This window comes from Anopheles coustani, chromosome X (assembly GCF_943734705.1).
Source record: "Anopheles coustani chromosome X, idAnoCousDA_361_x.2, whole genome shotgun sequence".
NCBI lineage: Eukaryota > Metazoa > Arthropoda > Insecta > Diptera > Culicidae > Anopheles > Anopheles coustani.
The window spans coordinates 11040886-11063561 of NC_071290.1; the positions used below are offsets into that span (position 1 = coordinate 11040886).

At 45.4% G+C, this 22676-nt stretch overlaps 4 protein-coding genes across 4 annotated transcripts in view; 3 read left to right on the forward strand and 1 right to left on the reverse strand.

Annotated features, from left to right (window-relative positions):
- LOC131269499 (aminopeptidase N) overlaps window positions 1-22676 on the reverse strand; it is a 232460-nt gene that overhangs the window by 27212 nt on the left and 182572 nt on the right. The gene's annotated exons all lie outside the window — the stretch shown is intronic.
- LOC131269512 (AT-rich binding protein-like) lies at window positions 4965-5543 on the forward strand. The gene has a single exon (XM_058271910.1). The coding sequence runs from the start codon at window positions 4965-4967 to the stop codon at window positions 5541-5543; it is 579 nt and encodes a 192-aa protein (XP_058127893.1).
- On the forward strand, window positions 5610-6524 carry LOC131269082 (protein enabled homolog). Its single transcript, XM_058271399.1, has 3 exons — window positions 5610-5923; window positions 5990-6170; window positions 6354-6524. The coding sequence occupies exons 1-3, from the start codon at window positions 5610-5612 to the stop codon at window positions 6522-6524; spliced, it is 666 nt and encodes a 221-aa protein (XP_058127382.1).
- Window positions 9505-22676, forward strand: part of LOC131269083 (uncharacterized) — a 39153-nt gene continuing 25981 nt past the window's right edge. Inside the window, exon 1 of the mRNA XM_058271400.1 lies at window positions 9505-9681. Within this exon, the coding sequence (XP_058127383.1) occupies window positions 9505-9681 (177 nt within the window). The remainder of the gene's footprint in view (window positions 9682-22676) is intronic.

Genomic DNA, 22676 nt, shown 5'->3' on the forward strand with positions numbered 1-22676 from the left:
CACTTGCGTGCCGAAGTCCCGGGGTTTAAGGGTGCGCACCCCTTGCCGATACGCGCCACTGACTTCTGCCATTGTCGGGCCACCTCTGCCCCGGATTTCCCGCTCCCCGCCCTTGCCTTCGCCCGAAGAAAACAATCCATGTCCCGCGCCTGATTTTCCTCGCCCCGAAGACGGGGGTTGATAATTGAAAAAACGAGTCCTTCCGCGGCCTCGCATCCGATCTTCTCCCTCTCCCAATTTCCCACCCTCTCCTATCTTCGATGTAATTGAGATGACGGCTGGCAGGGTAGGCAATTGTAGGCAGCAATAAAACCGCCCTAATATCGCACACAAAGAATTACCCCCGAAAGGCCGTGTTTTTGCGTGCCGCTTATCGGTAGGGAGTTCAACTTTTTTCCATTCCATGCGAGCGGGAACGAGGGACCGACGGATCAGACGGCCGAGAAAATAGTTCTGGGAAAATGTAAAACCTTCCTCGAGAAACCCCGGGGAGGAAACGTGTTAAACGTTCTCGGTAGAATTAACTCGTTTTTTCTCCTCTTCAGGTGATCTTTCGAGTCCGTTTTGTTTCGCCTTTCTGGAGCGTTGGGTCCATGTGGGTTTAATAACTTCCTCCAAACTGTCGGCCAAACCGCAACAATCGCAAACCGATGGTGCGACGATGCTCGGTGTTGGTGCCGACACGCTTTGCAACATCCACGTGTCCCCGAGCACGTTGCGTGAAAACTGCCCGCGGCGAAGGACTTGCTCCCTCCTGCCGGAAGTGGTTGTTAAAACATTTGCTCGGTGTTTGTCCTGATGCTGACATGATTGAACAATTGAACGAGATCGAGGTGGGACTAATGTTTTTACTATTTGAACTTCTTTTTAAGTTTTTAAGAAATGAATTTTATGAATAATTAAAAACAAAACGAAGGACATGTTGTTGGGGATGTTTTGCAGAACGAAAACAACACATATATGTGCAGTTAATTAAATATCCACCGCGTTTAATTTCAACATTCATGTTAGGGGCGGCTGGGGAAATATGCACACCTGAAGCAAAACACGCCTTTCTTATGAAAAGCAACGTTTTGGTTGTGGAAAAGTAGTCATCCTGCAAGAGTGAACTAAAATATCGCCACCGTGTGAGTTTGATAGCTCTACACCAGGGGTCGGCAAAGTCCGACCCGCGGGCCAAAACCAACCCGCCAACTGATTTTATCCGGCCCGTTAGAAAACTTTAGTGCTACATAATAAAAGTGTTTAGTTTGTTTTCTTGACAAAAAAAAAAAGATTAAAATTGTTAAACGAGGTGTTCCTATTACATGTTCCATAAGTATCGAAATTCAACGAAAATATGTATGAAAATGTTTAAAAAAGTTGTACTCATTTACCCTTTTACCAAAATTTCTAAAATTTTAAGGCTATACTCCATTGAGCAACTTAGAAAACATTAAATCACCGTTTAACGGCCCTTTTTAGTAATTTTATGCCGAGCCCTGCTCTACACTATCAGAAAGGCGAAATAAAAACAAAGCAAAAACATCACCGGTTCGGATATTTTCTGATGTAACTGTTAAGGAATAAATAGTGGAAAAATATTTGTTTTTTTTTGTGCAGAGCTTTAAACTGTTTATAAGCATCTCGGTATGAATGCAAATTTACTCGCAATTTAATTAAAATAGTGCTCAACTATCTAATATTTAACTAATACTAACTTTATTGGCATAGGTTTCGGTCCGTCCAAAATGACAGTATTACTCTTAATCTTACATCGATATGACATTTGAGTTTTGCGATAATAGCTGACATGTTAAACGACTATAGAATTGCCTTCCCCGAAATCAATTACACAAGGATACAGAAACTGTTCCCAAAATCTGTCAATAATAACAATTACTTTGGCGTTAACCAATGGTTGTATTGTGCACTTAAGGAGGTTACACGGGCTATGTTAAGTTCAGTCTCTCTTTCTAAGACTATTTGTAGTCCAAAAAAGGTTTTAAGAGATGCTTTTGACAATGTTCTGTAGAGTAGGAACTCTTACACTTTAAAAAGGTTTGTCACAGCATTTAGGATGTTTTACTCTTAAGCTGAGATTTCATTAAATAGGTCTAACAACATCAAAATGTTAATTGGGAAAGAACACAAAACATTCATCGTGCACTGTGTACGAATAAGAAGTTTATTTCCGTTTTCGAAGTAAGAGATGATTTCGACTTACTGTTGACCACCAACAAAGAACCCGCTTTTGGGCAAAGGGCACGCCGTTCTGTGCGGAACGAAGCGAAGATTTTGCGAGAATACCACGGGTTTTTCGCACCTTTTCCACGCACAGCCGCCCGCACCGGTGCCGGCAAAGAATGCTGCTTCCATGTTCCACGAAGAAATGTGGTGCGGAAAACACCCATCCGAACATCGCCCGTCCAGCGCGAGCTGCGCAGACTCGCCGAATGAGTGTTGCCCAGTCGGTTGGAAATCCGGTGCAGCATCGCAAACCCACTGCAAGGGAAAAGAAAAGCCCTCCCGACCGTCCAATCGCAATGAAGCGTGAAAAAGCGGGGTAAAAATGGGGGGGGGGGTGGTGGTTCGGAACGCCAATCGTGGCCCGGAAAATCCGACGCATTCGCGTGTCAAATTTTCCCGCTTGCTCGCGATGCACTTGGATGTGCCGTATTCGAAACCGGCGTTTTGTTCATGCATTCCACAATTCGTGATCCTTTGCTAGCAGGATAATGCATATCAAATGAATTCTGTGGTTGTTGTTGTTGTTGTTAAGGAATCCTAACCACACTTTCTTAGCTGTGTTACTTACGGCTATCAAAAACATTTCCTTTCTTGTGTTGTCCATAGTAGAGATCACCGGGATAATATAAATAACTTAAGTAGAACTGCTGAGCTCTCGATTAAATTTGTTAGTAATTATTGGTTTTATAATTTCATTTGGTTCATTAACATAAAGTGGCATTAACAGTGGGTAAAGCAATATTTCCCACTTTTGCTAATCTTCATAATTGTTCTTTTTTGTTTTCTAAAAAGTTCAAATGTAGATAAAATATTGTTGAGGCAAGATGCACTGTGGTAAAACGTACCGAAACAGGTGGACAAAACGAACCACAAAATTGAGTTAGAATGCACTCCTTAAAAAATAAATTTTGTATCAACTGAAAAGTTGGATCATTTGCTGGTATTAGACCGGATCTAGATGAAATGCAAGAAATCTTTTATGAATCCACATTTTTATTATCAATGATAAGAATTCGTTTTGGTTTGTTTACAAACTGTTGCGCTTTGTCCCGCTTCATAGTTGAACACTTCTTCTTCTTCTTCTTGGCGTAACGATTTTGTTGGTTGTTGGCCTGACCCATTAAGGGCTTAAGTCTTCTAATACAGCCTGGTCGTGAGCCTCTGCGCTTGTGGGCCGATTTTCTAACCGGCGCTACCACCACCCATTATCATAAAAGGGTATTCCATCTGCTTAATGCTTTGGACAAAGTTGCTAAACGACGCTCGCGTTATTTTAATAATTCCGGCGATCGTATTAATAGGTTGGATGGAATCACTAAAACCCTTGGCCATCGCGCTAAACGATGGTAAAAGCTGTTTGTTGATGTATTACGCTTGTTCGCCGTTCACCGTGTCATTAATGAACAATGATTTCAACAAGTACGGCTACAGCGAATGTCACAAAAAATATCGACATTTCACAACACCGGTTGGAATTATTAAATCTGTTTTGCATAATGAAAATTTTTGGCTTAAATAGTACAGCAATGTTGAACGATTGATAAAACTTGTGGAAGCCTATTAGGAAATGTTACTTGGGCTGCTTCTAAGTTTTCCTCGATTAAAGCAACGATAAACATATTGCAAAAATGGTAGTTTTAGCTTTAAGATTGTTTATTCGCCACTGTTCACACCTTATCGAGTGTTTCCGTTCGGCAACAAACAGTGTTCGTGCGCAAAAACACACATGAAAAGACTTTCCCTACCCTGTTTGCTTTCTTTTCCATCTCTTTTTCCTTCTCTGCTGCCGCAATCGAACGGGATGGAATGGAAGGAAAAAACGTAACCAAAATAAGCGATGATTGATAAGAAGGGCTTTCGATTCGTTGAGGGGGAGAAGAAAGGACCCAAAGGAACCCCTTGGAATGGAAGAAGAAAAACACTCCGTTCTGTTTCTCTTTTCTCTCTCTCTCTCTCTCTCTCTCTCTCTCTCTGTTCTCTCTTCTCTCTTTTTCCTACACGCAAAACAGCACGGACCGGCAAGGCGTGCCCAGGATGCGCTAAATGAGCTAACATTTTGTGTTTTTACAGATCGCCTGGACGACACACTGTGCCCAGTTTATCACACCAAATGGATTGCATTTAACCTATACAGTAGCTAGTAGTAGTAGTAGTAGTAGTAGTAAGAGTGTTGGTGACGCGAGAGGTGTGGGGAACTAACCAAAAGCGGCTAACTAACACACGTCTTTTCTTCTCTTCCTCTTTCCTCGTTTGCATGTGCTTATATTAAACACTTCCTTTAACCACCTTCAACGACGACTAATAAACACACGCACACACTCACACACATACATAAACAATGAACTGAGGTGTAGGTGTGGTTCTCGAACCGGCGAGCCAAGTGGCGCAGGGAGGAGAAGCTGCGCTCGCAGAAGCGGCTCATCAACCACGTGGGATCGATCGGCGGGGGTGGCGGAGGCCTTGGCGGGGGAGGAGGCGGCGGCGGCGGTGGGCTCGGAGGCGGCAACCAGGGCGGCCAGTCGGGTGGCGGCGGCGGCGGTGGCGGCCCGAATGGCGTCATCGGAGGGCTCGGGTCGGCGTCCCTCTGCTCGCCGTCAGCCGCCAAGCTCTACCAGTCCGAGTACGACAACCCGTACGGGGCGGCGGCGGCGGCAGCGGCGGTGGCCGCCGTCCAGCCGTCCGCCTCCGACTGCTACAGCAGCGCCATCTCGAACTCGGCCGCCGCCGTCGGGCTGATGTCGTCGCAGCCGCCGCGCGACAACTACCAGTACTTGCTGTCCGACTCGCTGCACTCGCTCAGCATGCCTTACTCGTTCCACCATCGGCTGCCGTGCAGCTCGCCCTCCAGCGTGCAGCCGATGGACCTGAACACGCACTCGGCCGCCTCAGCGGCTGCGGCTGCGGCAGCTGCCGCCTCGGCCGCTGCCTACAGCCAGTCGATCAGTATGACCGACCTTACGCAGATGACGCCGCCGAGTGCCGCCGCGGCCGCCGCAGCCGCCGCCGCCGGCCTGCCGCCTGTCCCACCCCGCCACCTGCCCATCATCACCAGTGCGATCGCGTCCAACGTGGGGGCGGCTGGCGGTGGAGGCGGCGGCTCCGGCGGCACTCCGGGCGGCTCGGCGGCTAATGAGCTCGAATCGTCTGGCGGTGCTGGTGGAAGCGGGGGCGGTACCGGCGCTGGCTCGGGGAACTCCGGTGGCCAACAACAACAGCAACAGCAACAGCAGCAACAGCAGCAACAACAACAGCAGCAGCAACAACAACAACAGCCCCAGCCGCCAAGCGGCCATTACATCACGCGGCTAGAATAATCTTCAATCCCGTCGGCGGCAGTGACGGCGGCGGCGGCTGTGGCGGCAGCGGCGGCCGCCGCGGCCATGCTGCCCATGCTCCATCCTCCCCACCCCTCCACCCCCTCCTCGTCTTCCTCGTCTGCCTCGTCACCCACACCGCCTTCCGGCCGCTCGTCAGCCGCCCACCAGTCAGCGGCCGTGGCCCTTCCCCTCGACCATCCGCACCCTCACCCCGGTCCTTACCCTCCCGCCTCCCTTCCGCCACCAGCCGCTCCAACCACCGATCCCCTCGTGACCGGGCTGTCGGTGCACCTCTCCAAGCTGTCCTCCGCCCCCTCGTCCCCCTCCGCGTCCTCCTTCTCGTCCGCTTCTTCCTCCTGCTCGTCCTCCTCCTCCGCGCTGGCATTCTCCACGGGAGGTGGCCACCACCACCACCACCACCACCACCATCACCCTCTCGCAAGCCGCCATGGAGGCCATCAGTATCCTCACCACCTTCACCCTTCCCACCATCAACATCAGCTCCATTACCAACACCAACAACAGCAGCAGCAGCAACAGCAGCAGCAACAACAACAGCAGCAACATCTCCACCACTACCACCAGCAGCCCCTCCGATCACCCTGCCCCTCACCGGCGTCTCTGGTGCATGAGAGCACCTCCACTTCCGGCAAGTCCGCCGCCCATTCGCACCTCCCCCCCGTACCCTTCTCCAGCCTGCTGCCCCACCTATCGGCCCCCCTTTCCCCACCGCACCATCAACAGCAGCAGGACACTCCCCACCACCACCACCACCACCACCAACACCATCCCCACCATTACCAACAGCTCCACCAGGAGCAGCTTTACCTCTTCCGCACGCCCGGTCAGTCCCTGTTCCGCCATCCTGGCTCCGGGACCACCACATCGCCCTCCACCACTCCCCCGCCGCCACCTCCACCACCTCCACCTCCTCCACCACCACCACCTCCTACAGCGTCGACAGCCGCCACCGCCTAACACTGCGAAACACGAAACGAACGAAACGAAACGAAACGAAACGAACGAACGAACGAAACGAACCTGCCGAGACTGAGAAGTGAGCCGGCGAGCGATATAGCGGCGTATGAGCGACTTTGGACGTCATCAGCGAGTGTGTCAGCGAGTGAGATTTTAATTACGGCTTACTGCTAGCGGAAGCGGAAAACGACGGCAGGCGCTCTTAGTTCTGAACGAAATGTGATAACAAACAAAAAAAAAAGCAGAGAACAAAACAATGGTTTAAAACAGTACTATGTGTTAATTAAAGCAAAGGAAAGTGTATGACAAATATATATATATAGATATACATAGATATACATATATTATACATTTACGAAGCCCCACTTTATGCGTACAGTGTGGATGTATAGTGCAACCAGCCCGATTTGCGTCAGTCAGTAGACCGTCAGTAGACAGTGTATACATGTACCCCAGGAAACTCCTTTTACATGTAAGTCGAGCAGGGTCGTGAGTGTTTTTTTGTTCTGTATCTGTTTTGTTTCACAAACTGTAACAAATCATTAGCATCTCGCACAGATGCCTTACTACTTTCATTATTTAGTTATTTATTTAATGATTTATTTTATTTGTTTTCTTATTGCCTTTTGCCTCGAGGCACAGTGGTTCAGTCAGAGGGACGGTTCGATCGTCTGAAGATTCTACACAATTTTTGTGTTTTTCTATAAAATTAAGAGATTATTAGTTGTTGGATGGATAGAAACCAATATTTAACAAATTTGTTAACAGTTTTACTCGTCCTTGAATTTGGCTGCCAAACTTGCAGCTACGGTCAACCGGTTCAAGCAAAATTTTTAGTTCAGTTATCTGGACTATTGCTTATTTCTTGATTCTTCTTATTGCTTGAGTTTCTAGTCTAGTTTCTAGAAATACTGCCTTATGAAACTTCATAAAGTAATTTCTTATGAGTTTTATACTAACTTTTTTTAAATAATGCTCGCAAATGGGCAAAAATATTGTTTCCTCAAAAATTTATGGTACACATTTTTTTTTTATAAATAACTCACATTCCTCTTTGTGCAACTTTAATTGGCAATATCTCTCACAATTGTGCATCAAAAGAAGAAATATTTTGGTGATTTATTTGAAAACTATCCCTCTGTCATGTGAAAGAGAGATTTTCAAAATTGATTTAATGAAATGTCAAACCAAAAAATTTAATCCTGAGCCACTATACGGGGGCTTTATAACGTCTAACTTAATCATTACTTAAAAAGGATTACTTGTCTTCATATTTACCCTACGTTGAATCTCTAACATATCAAATTCGGTTCGTGTCCTTAACAAGGATTTTATTTATTTGTAAAACTCGTTTTTACCAGTTTAACGTCACCATGCTCGTGCTCCCTTGCTTTTCCAAGTGTACACTTTCTGTTGGCAAACTTTTCGATTCCAACTCACACCGAAACACACAGACACACCCACATAAACTTTTAGCAATACGAGTAAGGATAATAATAAATGATAAATTAAAGTTTAAAACAAACAAACATGGTGCTAACGCATGATTGTAGTCAATGATAACTAACAAACAAAGACAAACCCTTGCTTCTAAGAAGGACTTCCCCCTCTCCCTCCCGCCCTCCGTACTGGGAGGGGTCAGTGAAATCAAGCGTTTTCTAATTAACTAAGCATGTTAGTCGATAAACCGTGCACGGTAAGCCCTTTCGATGCTTCATCCAAAAGATCCCAGCACATCTGTTTAACTCCTCCGTATCGGACGGACTCCGTTTTAGAGCTAGAGCGTAAAACGAACAGACACACACACGCACACTTAAAAACACAAAGAAAACAATACGATAAGTGCGAGTGTCCTAGAAACACTCAGTGATTGAGTAATAGGAAGGATAATAAACGAAGCAACATTAAATTCGTTTCGAGACGAGATGGCCTGAACATAAACCATTCGGTTGAATGAAACAAAGATTGATTTTACCATTCCACGTCCTGTTGACTATCCCCTAGGTTGTACGAAGCGTTGCAAAAGTAAGGTAATAGTAACATATAAAGGTAAAAATAAAATTAGCGAAATAGAGCACAATGCCATAGCATGTTTTGTTTTACGTCAATGTTCGCATACTACTCTATAGCAACGGAAGGAAACTGTGTGTGTGTGTGCAAAGCAAACGTTAAGTAAAATACAAATGACAAACAAGAAGACTTGAGCAGCAAAACCACTAAGGCATGTAGCACAAACCGAATGTTTGAAGATCAAGTTGCGCAGATATAAAGCAAGTATATATATTTTTAATTTGACGCACATAAAAGAAAAACAAACCATCATTGAGGGAGAAGAAAATCAGAGAGGGAAAAATGGAGACAAAATGATGTAAAAATGAAACAAACAAGGCGGGGGAAAAAGGCCGAAACGAAAGGAAGGAAGTGGAATAGCACACGGCGCGTGTGAAATGTGTTGAACGCGCAATAACGAATTATTAGTCTATTAAAGTGAGAACAAATTTATTAACATTGCGTTTGCGTGTGTATGTTTTATTTGTTTTTTTTTTCACTTCTATTTGGGGTTGAAGGGGGTTGTAGTTTTAGCTTTTTCGACGTGTAACGCTTGGTGGTAATGGTGGGGAAAATTGGCAAGCTTTTTTTATTCAGTAACCTACTAACGCGAGCGATTGCGAAAGGTAAACTTTGTGTATTTCGTTCTTCTCCCGCAGGTCTGCTGGTGTGGGTTAACTAACACGTAGGTAGACTACTTCAGTTTGGGTCCCAAAAAACCAAATCTGGGTGGAAATCTGGTCGGAAAAACGCTCCATGCCAACGCAACCGTACGTCGGCGTGTTGGGTGTGGCTTTTCTTTTCTCACACAATTTCGCACTGGAAGACTGATTTGTTTTATTTCTTCTCCTCTCTCCTCGAACGCTACCTCCCCTCCCACACAGCAGTAGCTCTGACAGCAGATTTCCCGACGGATGTCGCCCCGGCCGCGATGCTGCACGGAACGGGAACGATCGTCGGTGGCAACCGAGGCTACCGAGCCCCGGAGATGACAGCCACCTCCACCACCGACAGCGTCGCACCTCACCAGCGAATCGCGCTCGGCCACGCGAAAGGTCTTCTGAACGGACCGGGTCAGAACAACTGCTTCCTCAACTGTGCCGTGCAGGTGAGTCACCGTCGTTTTCTTGCGCGTGTAGGATTCGATCGTTGCAAGGGGGAATCGTTTCCTTGGGATGGGAAGCCAGACGTTTTCCGCCACGGTGGGAAGTGGGAAAACCAGCGCACCGGAACGGAACACCCGGCAACGAGCTGCTGCTCGGTTCTTCGGAGTGACGATCAATCCGATCCGGCTTCGAATGATTTATTTTTCCCATCCACTCACTTACTCACTAGATAAATCAATCTGATTATGTTTTAATTTTGGTTTTCCACCGAAAACCAACCTCAACATGAAGCGTTCTTTCGAATCGATACCATCCTCTTGTCCTTCAACGTGATGTGAATAACGATTCAGACGGTGAGTTTGTGTTAGTGATGAGAATAACAACTCTTTTTAGAGGTTTGAACCCGACTGAACAATCATCACGATGGTTCGAATCTTTTAGTTACTCTTTTGATATTTAAAACGCGAAAAATGAGTCATTAGTCTTCACCGAGAAGCGAGAAAAGAGCGAATGAGTGAGTGAAAGAGTCACTGATCGCTAAAAAGATGTAAATCCCATGAATGAATTTAAGTCCTAAGCTGAGGTGAGAATCCTAGGGTGGGAATTCGATTTCCAAGAGTTAGGAAAAGAGTTACTTGTTCGTTGAGTACATCATTGAGATTTGAATAGTTTTTCTTCGCAAAAACCTCATAAACGCACTTTCTCTAGTTTGTTTACTCTTTTAATTACTCCTATAGGATTTGAGTCCTTGTTTGAGATTCGAATCCCTAATTAGATTTCGATTCCTTGGACGGGTGTAAGTCTCCAACTACAATACCAACTTTTCCACTCACTCTTAGGATTCGAATCTCTTTGGAGACTAGCGACTCTTTTATTTACTCATTCCCTCTTTTAGGATGCGAATCGATTCAATCAAATCAATTGTATGATTCTGCTCACTCACTTATTCTTACTCAGTACGCACATCACTAGTGTGAGTTGGTGCGTCTTGCTCCGATACGGCGATTTGAATCTTATGAATCTTTTCATAATGAGATTCATTTACTCATCTACTTATATTAGACATTTTCAATCACATTTTAACTATTGATGGTTCAAAAATGGTAAATCTCGACACCGTTACGAAACAAAATATGGCTTACAGTATCCAAAACATCTAAAAGCATAGTTATTTGAGCTACAAAGCGAGTTGAGAAGATTATTTATTTACAGTAGAGTAAAAGAGATTAATTTAAAGTACAACGAACAAACAGTTTTAATTTGAAAAAGTACAAAATTCAACAAAAACAAAAACATAAAAATGAATTATTAATTGTAACACGTTGAAATAATTTGATTAGAAATGCGCTAAATACAACTTTCAAAATATTAAATTATAGTTTAAGATTTTTGCTCACAGTTTTGGGAGCTTTCCCGTCATCTGGCCTCTTCTACGAAAATTTGTGCCAACTCCTGCGTCAAATCATTCTCGCGCTATCAGGAAAATAGTAAAATAATTCTGAGTGAATTTAATAAAAAATGGGTCGAAATAAATCATCGTGATAAATCATCGTGACGTATTGAAAGAACTCACTTATTGCGAAGATTCAACTCACTCACTCACTCACTCTGTCTCATTTTACATTGCACTCACAGTACCCCCCGTTTTTAAACCCATTCCGTTTGGTTTCGTACCGGTGATGTCCGGCCGTCGTCAGTTGGAAAAATCGGAAGCTTTTCTTGTCCTGTTTTTTCTTTTATCGCTGTACAGCCTCGCGTATCGTGTTCCTTCGCCGAACACCGAGGAGAGGGTGCATAAATGTCCATAAATTATGTGCGATTCTGTATGCAAGCGCAAGCGGTGCAAGGGGGGGAGGCAAGCGAGTAAGGGTTTTCCCACTGAGCCCACGACGTTTTTCTTTTAATCGCTTCAGGGGTTTTTTTTTTTATTTTTATATTTGTAATTTAATTCGCTCTTCCCGAAGCCCCGGTACAACAATAGACTTCGGCGAGGTGGGCAAGCGACGAACCCCCCGCCTCGCCCTCGCCGGGTCAAAGTTCTTTCGAGACCGGCGGTGTCTTGGCTTCGGCTTGTGTTGATTGAATGCAGATCTGCGGATTCGCTATCGCCACGCTCGAGTGGCTCTAATATATCTTCCATTCCCAGGTTCTTGCCAGGTAAATCTTTCACCAGCAACTGACTGGGTTGTGTTTCGTTGCTATCTTTATCTTCTTGCGCTTCGCGTTCTGCGACTGTCGTTTTGTCCGGCAGATGCTTCGCCGGCAGATTGCGCCCCATCGGGAGTGAGCTTTCGTTTCGATTGCACCTCGAGGTTTGCAGCGAACAGAACAGGTTTTCCTGTTCCCTTTTTTTCCCTCCCCGGAGCAGCAACCTTTTTCTTGATCTTGAAACCGCAACCCTTTCGACGCCCTCTCTCTCTCTCTCCTGCTCTGAGGCGCACAGGTGAAATGTGCGCTGGCGCGTGTTCGAAACGAAACCTGCCGAACAGGTGCAGCCGGTGCAATCATCCTCCGAGCGGTGCCATGTGCCGAGGACACTCGAGGCTTTCCTCCTGCATCCTTCTTCCCGAGCGTTTTCCTTCGCAACCCGACAGCAACTATTCGCTGCCTTGCCTCCATTTTTATGACACGTGTTTTTCGCGTACAGAGGAAAAAGGCTGCTGGACGGGGAGGGGGGTTCAAAAAGATAATGTAATACTGGACAACTCCGAACGGAGGAAGGCACAAACAAAATGCACACCATGATGCTGCGGATTGCGTTTGCGGGGCAAATAATTACCGTACCAATTCGAACACCTTTTGAAAGCCGATGGCGAGCCCAACATGAAATTAACGTCAGCCGGTGTTGCTGTTGCTTTTCCGATGCTGCGTACGTTGTGTACTTTAGCGACGCGGGCGAACAATGATGCGATATCGTCTTTGAGCTTTTCCTCAACGTTACAGGATTTCGATCCATATAATGGAATGATTCAATAGGTAGAAAGAACGTTTCAAAAGCGTAGGGAATATTTTTAATTGGTTAAGAGAACTTTACAATCATATAGGGGAATGTGTCAGACAGCTAGAGGAATCGTGCAAATCCACCGGGGAGCTTTTCAACCAGTTGGGGGAGTGAGCTGCTAACTTCATAAAACGGAAGGAATGATATAACTTTGTATAGTTAAATATTTGAAAATCGTATAAGTTGTTTTCAACTAAAATATAACAATATTCTCTGACGCAAAGTAACAGGTCAATGTTTTTATCGTACCAAATACGTTGTTTGACAAACGATTATAAACTAATTGATGCAAAAATCGAAGACACAGTTTTTAATTAAATTAATAGACGAGTAAAAATACATAGTAATTAATTTACTCTTTTTGCGTGAACGTTTATGAGGTTGACAACTTGCTCCCCCTAACCGGTTGCAATGTTCTCTCAAGCGGTTGAAAATATCCCCTATGATTTTAAAATGTTCTCTCTACCAATTGAAACATTTCTTTATATGGATCGAAACCCTGTAAGGTGAAACGCACTAAAAATGGAGGAGATGTACGTCTTGGAGCGAGTCCCTCCTAGCCATTGTGACCAATGACCCCGGAGCCGTGGGGGGATGCCCCATCCCATGCTTCCACCTGCCAACCGCAAGGCTCTCGCGCTGAAGCAACGAAACCGCGGGGAAGAAAGTAAAACATAAATTATCCACGCATGGTGGCGCTTTCCCACACGAACCACCGATGCGTCGCCGTGTGTTCCCCTCCGGAATGGACGTCGGGAGTTCTAAGCCGTGGATCGTCCACACTTTTTTTTTCCCCCGTTCTGACCACACTTGACCGCATGCAGAACCTTACAAGATTATTTTATTTCCCCCACCCACAATCTCTATGTCTCTCTCTATCTCTCTTGGCGTATGTTGGAGTTTATGATTTAATGCATACACACGTACACCCACACTCCCACAAACACACAAACAATAATATCTTGTATGCTACTGCCAAACGACTTGCCTTGTGTGACACGTTTCGTTCGCTTTCGCTCGAAGACAACGCGGAAGATGTTTGTTGGCACGCGCTGGTGGTGGTTTCGTTCTTTGTCTTACGCGCCTTTGTAACTTTGTTTGCCTTGTTGGACCGCGTTCTTCCTTTACACTTCTTTTTTTTTTTTGTTGGTTCGTTTATTTGCTCTTCTTATTTGGCTCCGACGACGACGGCAATTTTCTAAGATCGTGTTCTGACACGGATCACACCATAAAAGGCGTGATGAGCGGCTCAGCGGTCCCGGGCCTACCACCGGGCGTGACATTTGGTGATGCTTTCCTCGCGTGACGGCTCAGCGCATCCGAAAGGGAGCTGCTCAGCTGCTAGGGATAGAATAGTTACGAAAGCTCACTCTCGCCTGTAAAGGAAAGGGGTTGGAGGCAGAGGCCGATTAAGCGTTTTAAAATCCCCAAACGGTTGTAAGTTCAAGGCCCCCAAAAAGATATGCTACATTCACCGTTCGTGTTTTATTTCAAAATTCAAACAATTTCAAATTAGATTAAACAACATATATAAAAAAAAAATAAAGGTAGATTTAAAAACAATTTCTTTTGCTGAATTGCCCCTAAATTGAAAGGTTTTCGATGCCAAACCATCAAAATCATTCCTAGAGAACTATTTTCCTAGAGTATCATTTTCTAAGAACCAAATAGACGAGTGATTTATTTCTTTACTTTTTAATCGAATAACTTTCCAGCCGTTTAGAAACTGAAAAAAGGTACTTTTTTGTTAAATGTTTGAACAAGAAAGTGTTAGTCCCATTTTAAGCATGATTGCTACATTTGGAATTGGACATGGCCTTGGTTTTGCTAATTCCTGTTTACACTGATCTCTTTAATTTACATTTCTATATCAATCTTCTATACTTTAATCGAAAACAAACACGAAAAGTGTTCATTGCCTTATCTTCAAAGCCTTATTTCATGACAAACCATCAATAACTTTCCTAGAGAATCATTTTACACGAATTACATTTTCTGTGAACAAATTAGAATATATAGTAGTTAAGTAGTAGTTTAATTTTTAATTGAATAATTGAAAAAAGTACATTTTTGTTATATGTTTGGAAAAGAAGTTAGTCCAATAATAAGCATTATTGCTATATTTGTAAATCTGCAGAACATTACTTTTGCTAATCAATGTTCATTGTCTTCAAACTATGCTGAGTATTTTCCTCTTCTTTGATGAAATCTTTTCACTGGTCCTTTTAATTTACGTTAGTGTATACATTTTTTATATTTTAACCTAAAACAAATACTGTAAAGAGTCGTTTGGTGTCCTTTTCTTCATCAAAACGCAAACCACACAATAGATTTTCATATTCTTCATTTACTTTCATTCGAAATTTGAGCATTTAATAAGACGAGCAAATAAATTAAAATAATTCCAACACAAGCATTTGAAAACTTCTGAGCAAAAAGTACGGACCTTTGCTTGCTTACCATATGATCCGCCTCTGTTGGGAGGCCATCCCTCTAGCGTTTCATCAACTTATTGAAGCATTGAAATAATTAGTCACTCATTTTGGCGGTAAACACAACTTTCCGCAGCTTAAATTCAATCGATTGAAGCAGAGCGGATTTTAAATTCGTACACGCGCTTGTGGGTTCGTCGCTTTTCACTCGCTCACTCAAGTCTTTTGTTACCGTCGCTCGGCGGCGCAGGCTTACCAAACGCGCTGCAGCTCGCGACTTATTCTGAACGGAGAAACTTGCAGAAAAAACATCCTGTCCGAGGGTTTTGCGTTATGTCACGCGTTATGTTTAAAGTGACTTTGTTTCAATGCTGTTGTAAAAAGGCGTCCGCGCCCTTCCGCCCGCGGTTTTTCCGGGCGTTGCGTGTCTCGTGCGCGGGAGGGGGGGGGGGGGGGGGGTGCAGAACGGAAACAATTATGGAAGTATGTGGCATCTCAAGTGTCCGGCGACCGTGGCCTGGAAGTGACGCTGGCGGGTCCGGCGCTCGGGATAATTATACAACACAGACACACACACATACAATGAGGCCTCGTTGGCACGGCACAGCATCCGCAAGCAAGGCTGGTAAATATTAATATCCGTCCCAGCCGCGGACCTTGCCCATTAAATCGGATCCGGTTCGGTTCGCGTGATCGGGATGTCTATTGGCGAAATTGGCGAACCGCTGGACCGTTGCTGAGGGCTACAGAGGGGAGGGGGGGGGGGGGGAGGGACTGCAGCGTGTGTAATTAGCATACATTAAACCGGCCATCCTCCTTCCGATCCGTCGGGCGGAAAACTGCCCACCGAACAACCCGTTGGCACTTCCGTCCGGCCGGCTCTTGGGTGTTCTCGGGCTCTAGAAGGCACCGGATTCCGGTTTATCCCGGTGTGGGATCGAGCGGTACCCTGCCCGCCCTGAGATGTATGCAAGTCACATCTCGGATGTAAGTAGAATCGCGAGATTGATCGGTTCCGTCGGTGCGCCACAGGAAAGGAAGGAAGGAAGGAAGCGAAAGCCCCGAGAGCCATCGGTGGTCAGGAAGTGACGCCAAGCCCGTTTCTTCTGCCGCTCGAGAACAGACCTTAAAGCCCCTCGAGTGATGGCGTCGTTCTGCGAGCGGTTCTTTCTTCGCAAGGAAAATGTTCAATCACACTCGCAAGCGATGCGCACTTAGCGATCACCACAAAGACAGGTTTAATCTTTATTTAACAGCTTGCGCACGACTGCAAAGTGGATGCGAAAGCTGTTTATCACTGCAGCAAGCGGTATTTACAAGCGAAGGTCAACTAAACTTGTCCCTTCTAACGTAAACCATTCCTTTATCGACCAATGACTCGTGGAAGTTATGATTCTCAGGAACAGTGATTAAACTTAAACACATTCTCGAACGTATATTTAGCAAAAGTGAATTTTTATAATATCTTATAGCTATTCTTTTGATTGAAGTAGAAAATTATACTCATTGTTACAAGACAAAGAAAGCAAGAGAGATAAAAAGCTAGTAAGATAAACCTTTAAAAGATAAAGCATGTTGACCAAAAGCAGATTGCTTGGATGTTGTTTTGTTGTTCTGTGATACATTATGGTTAAGGTACAAACCATTGTTACTCCAACTAAACAACGTTAAGAAAGATGAAAAGCTAATAAAACAAATCCTTGAAATTTCAATCATCGAAAGTGAAATGTTTGGATAGTTTAGAATTGTTTTATGATTTAGGCAGAAAACATTTTTACCAGAATAAACATGAAAAGAAGAAAGATAAAAAGCTAGAAATGTATACCTTTCGAAAGCATGTTTAGCAAACGGGGATTGTGCGGATGTTTTAAAGTTGTTATAAGATGAAACGAAGTTATAGTTATCCACTAGAAGGATAAACGCTTGAAATGTGATATAGGTAGAAAACATTCTCACCAGACTAAAACAGAAAGAACGAAAGATTAAAAGCTAATAAGACAGATCCTTGAAGGCTTAATCATCGAAAGCAAATAGTTCTATAGTAGCATATAACTAATATAGAAAATAACAACGATAAAAAGCTAGCAAGATGAACCTCTCGAAAGCAGTTTTAGAAAAAGTGATTTTTGTGGATGTTATTTGTTGATCTTTGTAAGCATAGGAATTAGGTAAAACATATGCTAGACAAAACATGAAGGAACGAAAGATAAATAGCAAGAAAGATAAGCCTTTGAAAGCAAATCGAATAACTAGAAAGCATTCAGAACAGAAACAGAAAGGAAAAAAGATAAAATGCTAGAAAACCCTACCCTTGAAACCATGTTTATCATAAGCAAATGTTTCAATTTGATTTTAGCATTGTTCTACAAAAGCATATGATTTAGGTAAAAAACATTGTAATTAGAATAAAACAAAGAAGAAAGGAAGTTAAAAGCTAGAGTTATAAGCCCTCGAAATATGATTTAAGTATGGAACATCCTTTCTGGAGAGTAAGAAAGATAACAAGGGCTACGAAACGTTGTGTTGCGTGCTTTTGGCGCGCCACGACAAAAACAAGAGGTCATTGGCAAGCGACGAACCCGATATGAGACAGAACCGCAGACGTCCTGCACTCAGTGTTGTTTGGCATCGATCGGTACGATGGTAAAGTGAAGCGCACGCGTTCAATTGGGGAGATGTTTTTCGCGCGTTTTCTCGTTCTCAAGATGGAAACCGTGGTGAAAAATGGATGCCGCGTCGTGAAGCGAAAGCCCAAACTCCAACTCCAATTCCGTTGGTGTGTGTGTGAAGGCGCTTAAGCGAGAAGCTCTTTGCCAACCATGAAGGGGAGAGAAGGGGGAGGAGGAGGGTAATGTTACCTCGTAAGGCTCCAAATACCCCCCCCCCCCCCTCCCCCCTCATCTCTTCCTCACCTTCCATCTCACCAAAGGCTAGACAACGGGAGCCCAGCACGAGCCAAAGCCAAACCAGTCGCAACCACCACCAACACCACCACCAGCGCCTCGCACGGTTTAACGGTGAACATTTGCGACCCCTCCCCTCTCCACCAAGCCCCGACGAGGCTTCAACCCCAAGACGCGATTTAAAAGGCTCCTCGAGAGTGGAGACTCACCCCGCTTCCGTGGCTTGGTTCTTCTCCCACCATTCGTACTCGTTTGTGCCTTCGTGTGTGTGTGTGTGAGGGGGAAGGGGGAGCAGCATACCTCATCTGACCCTACTACATCCCCTCCTTCTCCTCCAACTTTTGTGGCATGCAGATAAGCTCACACACACACACACACGAACAGAGAGAAGGGAGTAACAGGGTCAGCGTTGTTGGAGAATTCCTAGCTTTCTATAGATCCAACGCAAGCTTTGATTAGGGTCAAGCTATGTAAGAAAAAGGGTGGTGAGGGAACTCTTGGAGGAGTCTCTTGGAGTTCCCTTCCTGATGACGCACAGCAGGGACAGTTTATTAGCAACAACCTATTTTTACTATAGTAAAGTTTCCTATAAAACTTTATTCATACCAACTTTATTAATTCCAATGTTAGCCATCTTTCTTTAAATGTTTCTAAATTAACCTCACAAATCTTCCAAGAGGCTTCTCGCTCGATGTGGCTTAACCGTTTTCTAGCAACGCTTGGGAACACCTCGAGCTGTTGGTGAGTTTGTGGTTCGTGTCTTGGGAGACGTCTTGCGGTGGGCTTTAAACCTTCACGACCCCCATTTGGCTACTTCTTCTTTCCTTATGCTTCGTTTCTTCACGTTCTCGCTTGTCGAGCGTCTACTTTACGTTGGAAGTAACGTTTGCCCTTCCTCTCCTCTCCTTCGATACGCCTTTCTTCCTTTTGATGCCGTTTCCTTTCCTTCTCTCTTATTGCTATTTGCTTCGTCTTAGGTCTTATGACTCGGACGTGGAACTTTGTGCTTACAGCGTGAGCTTTTTCTCGAAACCGTCGACCAAAAACTGACCACCAGGTCTTGTCCTTCTACGTACCTTCGTGGGCCCACATCACACACACACACCAACCCGAGCGACGACCAACGAAGCGGAATGGGAAGGGATGGAACGAGAGACAATTAAGCCCTTTTTCGATCGAGGAGGAAAAAGAAAAATATGGCGAAAACGTTCAGCAAAAAAAGGGAAGGCGGTGCAGGTGAAAAGTTATCACGCGCGTGTGCTTGTGCCCCCTTGCCCCAAACCCCTCGCTCCGTGGGCTCGTTTCTTTTACGATGCTGCTCGTTAGGGGAACTAACCCAAGAACGGAACTCGGATGTAATGTTTGCGCCAGCGGTTGTGGAAAACTTCTCGTTTACCCGTTTTCTTTTCCCGACCGGTTTTTGGGGACCGGTATACTGAAAAAAACAAGAAGGAGAAGGAGAAGAAGTGCAAGAAGAAGAGGAAAAACTAAGGGGCTAAATCTCGACGTCGCACAAACAACTTATAGAGTAGAAGGGTTCTCGAGTAAAGTGGACATTTCTAACATCGATGGAAACAATTTGATTTCGGAGGGAAAACTACTATTCAGATTGTATTTCCTAATAAGCAGAAGAGGAAAATTCTAATACAAGAAAACAAAGCGAAACTCCATCAGCTTTAGTTGTGTTTAGCAAACTGTTTAAGCCCTTCTTAGTCTCCTACTTCTCGTGTCACCCTTTTTTAGGCAACACGAAAATGACATTTGGCGAGCGAAGGAAAGGGAATAGGAGTTCGAAAGCATAGTTTTGGAAGCTGTGGTTGCCCTTTGGTTGATGATTAGAGGCTTCAGCTCGTAGGAAAATGTTTCTAGGTTGGAAAGAAACTGCAACTCGCTGTTTGGTTGCCATACCGCACACTCTGCCTCGGAAGCCTCGCTGACCGTTAGTCCCAAACATACACACACACACACACCCCCGATTAGCGTGTGTCTTTCGTGAGTGTTTAAGTCGCAGCCTCCTCCTCTTAGCACAAAGCATTCTTTTGTGGCAACATGTTTTTCAATGTGGCGCGTTTTCTTCTGGTTTCTTGGTTGTTTTTTTTTTTGTTTTTGAGAGCCATGAGCTTCACGTGGTTTCCAGACTTTTCCTTTCGCCGCACACCGAAATCTCCGAAAGCGTCGCCGACCTGCGGAGCTGAAGCATAAAGCCGTCCAGCATACGCCCGGGCCACCCTCGAAACGAGGCGAGCATAAATGCGAGTGTGTAGGTGCATAGTATTTCTTCGCGTTTTGAAAACGTTGTTTCCTTCTTAAGATGAGATGAATTTACCTTTCTTGGGTTCGAATCTCTCTCTCTCTCTCTCTTGGGACCCTCTCCGGTTCGTGCCTTAGCGCGTTCTCTTCATCCACCTTTTGCCCTTTTACTACGGTCTGTTGTTTTTTTTTTTTATCTTCTCCACGTTGTTTTGCTTCTCTTGTGCCTTGTGCGCACCCGATCGTGCCGCTTCTCTCGGCGTACGATCGCGTCGGCTCGCGGTGTTCGCGCCCGTTCGCGCCGTCTTCAGTACCAAGGTGGTCAACATGATCTTTGGACGTGTTTCTCGAACGCTGCGTCGCCGTTTATGCCGATCGATTCGTGTGTAGCACACGTACGCGAGCGATCCGGTGTGTGTGTTTGTGTGTGTCAGAGTGTTTGTCCGACTGGTCACCACCCGGTTCGGTGTGGTGTTTTTTTTCTTATGAGTGACCGCACGAGTTTCTGCTTCTTAAGCGTGCTGTGAAGCGTTACGACAAAGCGTTCAGTTCCCTGCCCCTGCGTGTAGGCAACCGGCATTGCGATGCGAAGCGAAGTTCTGTGCATTCCCGGTAGACCAGAAATATATTGCAACGGAAGGCACCAACAAAACGACGTGAGGATGTGCGTGCAGGTGCAAGGTGAAGCGCTGCATCGTACCGTGAACAAATAGGCGAAGGGTCGTGCGCTTCCGTAGGCACGACGAAAAGGAAAATTCCACCGCACCAATCAAACGCCTCCACAGTCAAAAGCGCAAAAGCAAAGAAGAAAATAAAACGGGCAGGACAGAGAACAAACGGAAAAGCGTCACATCGTAACCCATAAAAAAAAAACAAGGGGCGGCCGAGAAAAACTGGCAAAGAGGGGGAAAACCGCTTTGCTCTGCACGTGTGAAGGAGGAAAAAAGCAAGAAAGCGAAAACCCATCAAACCCATCGAAGGAAGCTAAGAAAGGGCAGGTTGTTGTTGTTGTTGGGGGGAAGCGCAAGTGACCGGAACGGAAGTGAAGCAAGTGAAAAATGACGGCATCGGTGGGCTTCATGAGGATTTTCGTTCCAGCGTCCCGAGCCGAAGAGGCGCAACCCGGTGCGAGCCATCTGCGCGACCGTGGTTTAACGACAGTTGGTTAGCCTTCCCGAGGGTTTTTTTTGTCCGCTTCCATGTGTGTGTGTGTGTGTGTTTGTGACGGTATTTTCCATTGGCACATTGACGGATGTTTCCACAGAAGATAAAATCTGTGCCGGGAAAAACTGAACAAAAAAAAAGACGATCCAAGTGCGGTCGTATGTGAGTGTGTAACACAACACAACAAGAGTAGTGAAATAATTATTAATTCGAAAAGAGACCATAAACACCCAAATTCAAACACGAACCAGTGACATCGTCCATCAAACCGACCATCAAGCAGAAGCGGGGGGTTTGGAAAACCAAGCAGGAGGAGAAAACACAAATCCCAACCAGCCACCATCGCCAGCTTCCTCCGCGGTGACCAATCAATCTGCAAGCATCGAACAGCGCCGAAAATAAAAAAACCGCAAAGATCACAGCTGCGTAGCGTCGCTTTTGGGTTTTTTTTTGCTACGCGCCCGATTTCGAAAATAAAAAAGACACACAACAGAAGAAGCAAGAGCGGGAGGGAGAGAGAGGAGAAAAGGGAGTGAAAACCTCAGATCTACAAACAACAACAACGTGCCGAACCACCGGAGTCAGCATGCAGCTACAACCGATCAACCCGATCGGAGCATTTTTTCAAACGTGCAAGGTAAAACTAGAAGAGGAAAAAGCATAAAAAAGAGTGAGAGAGAGAGAGAGAGGGGGGGGGAGGGAAAATAAAAAGAAACACATTTCATGCATTTGAGTTTCTAATGTTTTTCCTTTTGCTCCGTAAACACATGGGACACAGACGGGGTCATCGAGATGATGGAAGGAGGAAAATGTGGGGGGTGGGGGGGGGGGGGGGGAAGGACAAGATGACGATCTCGGCATATCACACTTTTCCCATATGTTATCGCACGCCGGCGTTATTGTTTCGGCAAAGAACTCACCTTTTCCTTGCGCCATGCCGTGCGACCCGCGTCGGGCCCATTTCCCATTTCCCAGCCCAGCCGGAAAACTGACAATCAATGGAGCCTATGCACCGGCAAAGAACTACGAGCGAAAGAGGGAGAGAGAGAGAGAGAGAGAGAGAGAGAGAGGGAGAGGATGCTGCGCTCCAACACGTGACTTCGAGATGAGTTTTATTTTCCGTCCATTCCGTTGCGTTACATCCTCAACTTTGTCCCCAGTAGGTTGGGAGGGGGCTGGGAGGCTTGCGGGTGGGGGAGGGGAGGGCCGGAAGATAAAGGTTACAAAAGCGTGTTCGAAAGGAGTGT

Excerpts from the sequence above, each read along its gene's own strand:
- LOC131269512 (XM_058271910.1), top strand. The coding sequence starts at position 4,965 with ATGTCGTCGCAGCCGCCGCGCGACAACTACCAGTACTTGCTGTCCGAC.
- LOC131269082 (XM_058271399.1), top strand. The coding sequence starts at position 5,610 with ATGCTGCCCATGCTCCATCCTCCCCACCCCTCCACCCCCTCCTCGTCT. Across the intron at positions 5,924-5,989 it reads TGCTCGTCCTCCTCCTCCGC|CCGCCATGGAGGCCATCAGT; the intron begins GCTGGCATTCTC and ends CCCTCTCGCAAG. Across the intron at positions 6,171-6,353 it reads GCCCCTCACCGGCGTCTCTG|CTCCACCAGGAGCAGCTTTA; the intron begins GTGCATGAGAGC and ends CATTACCAACAG.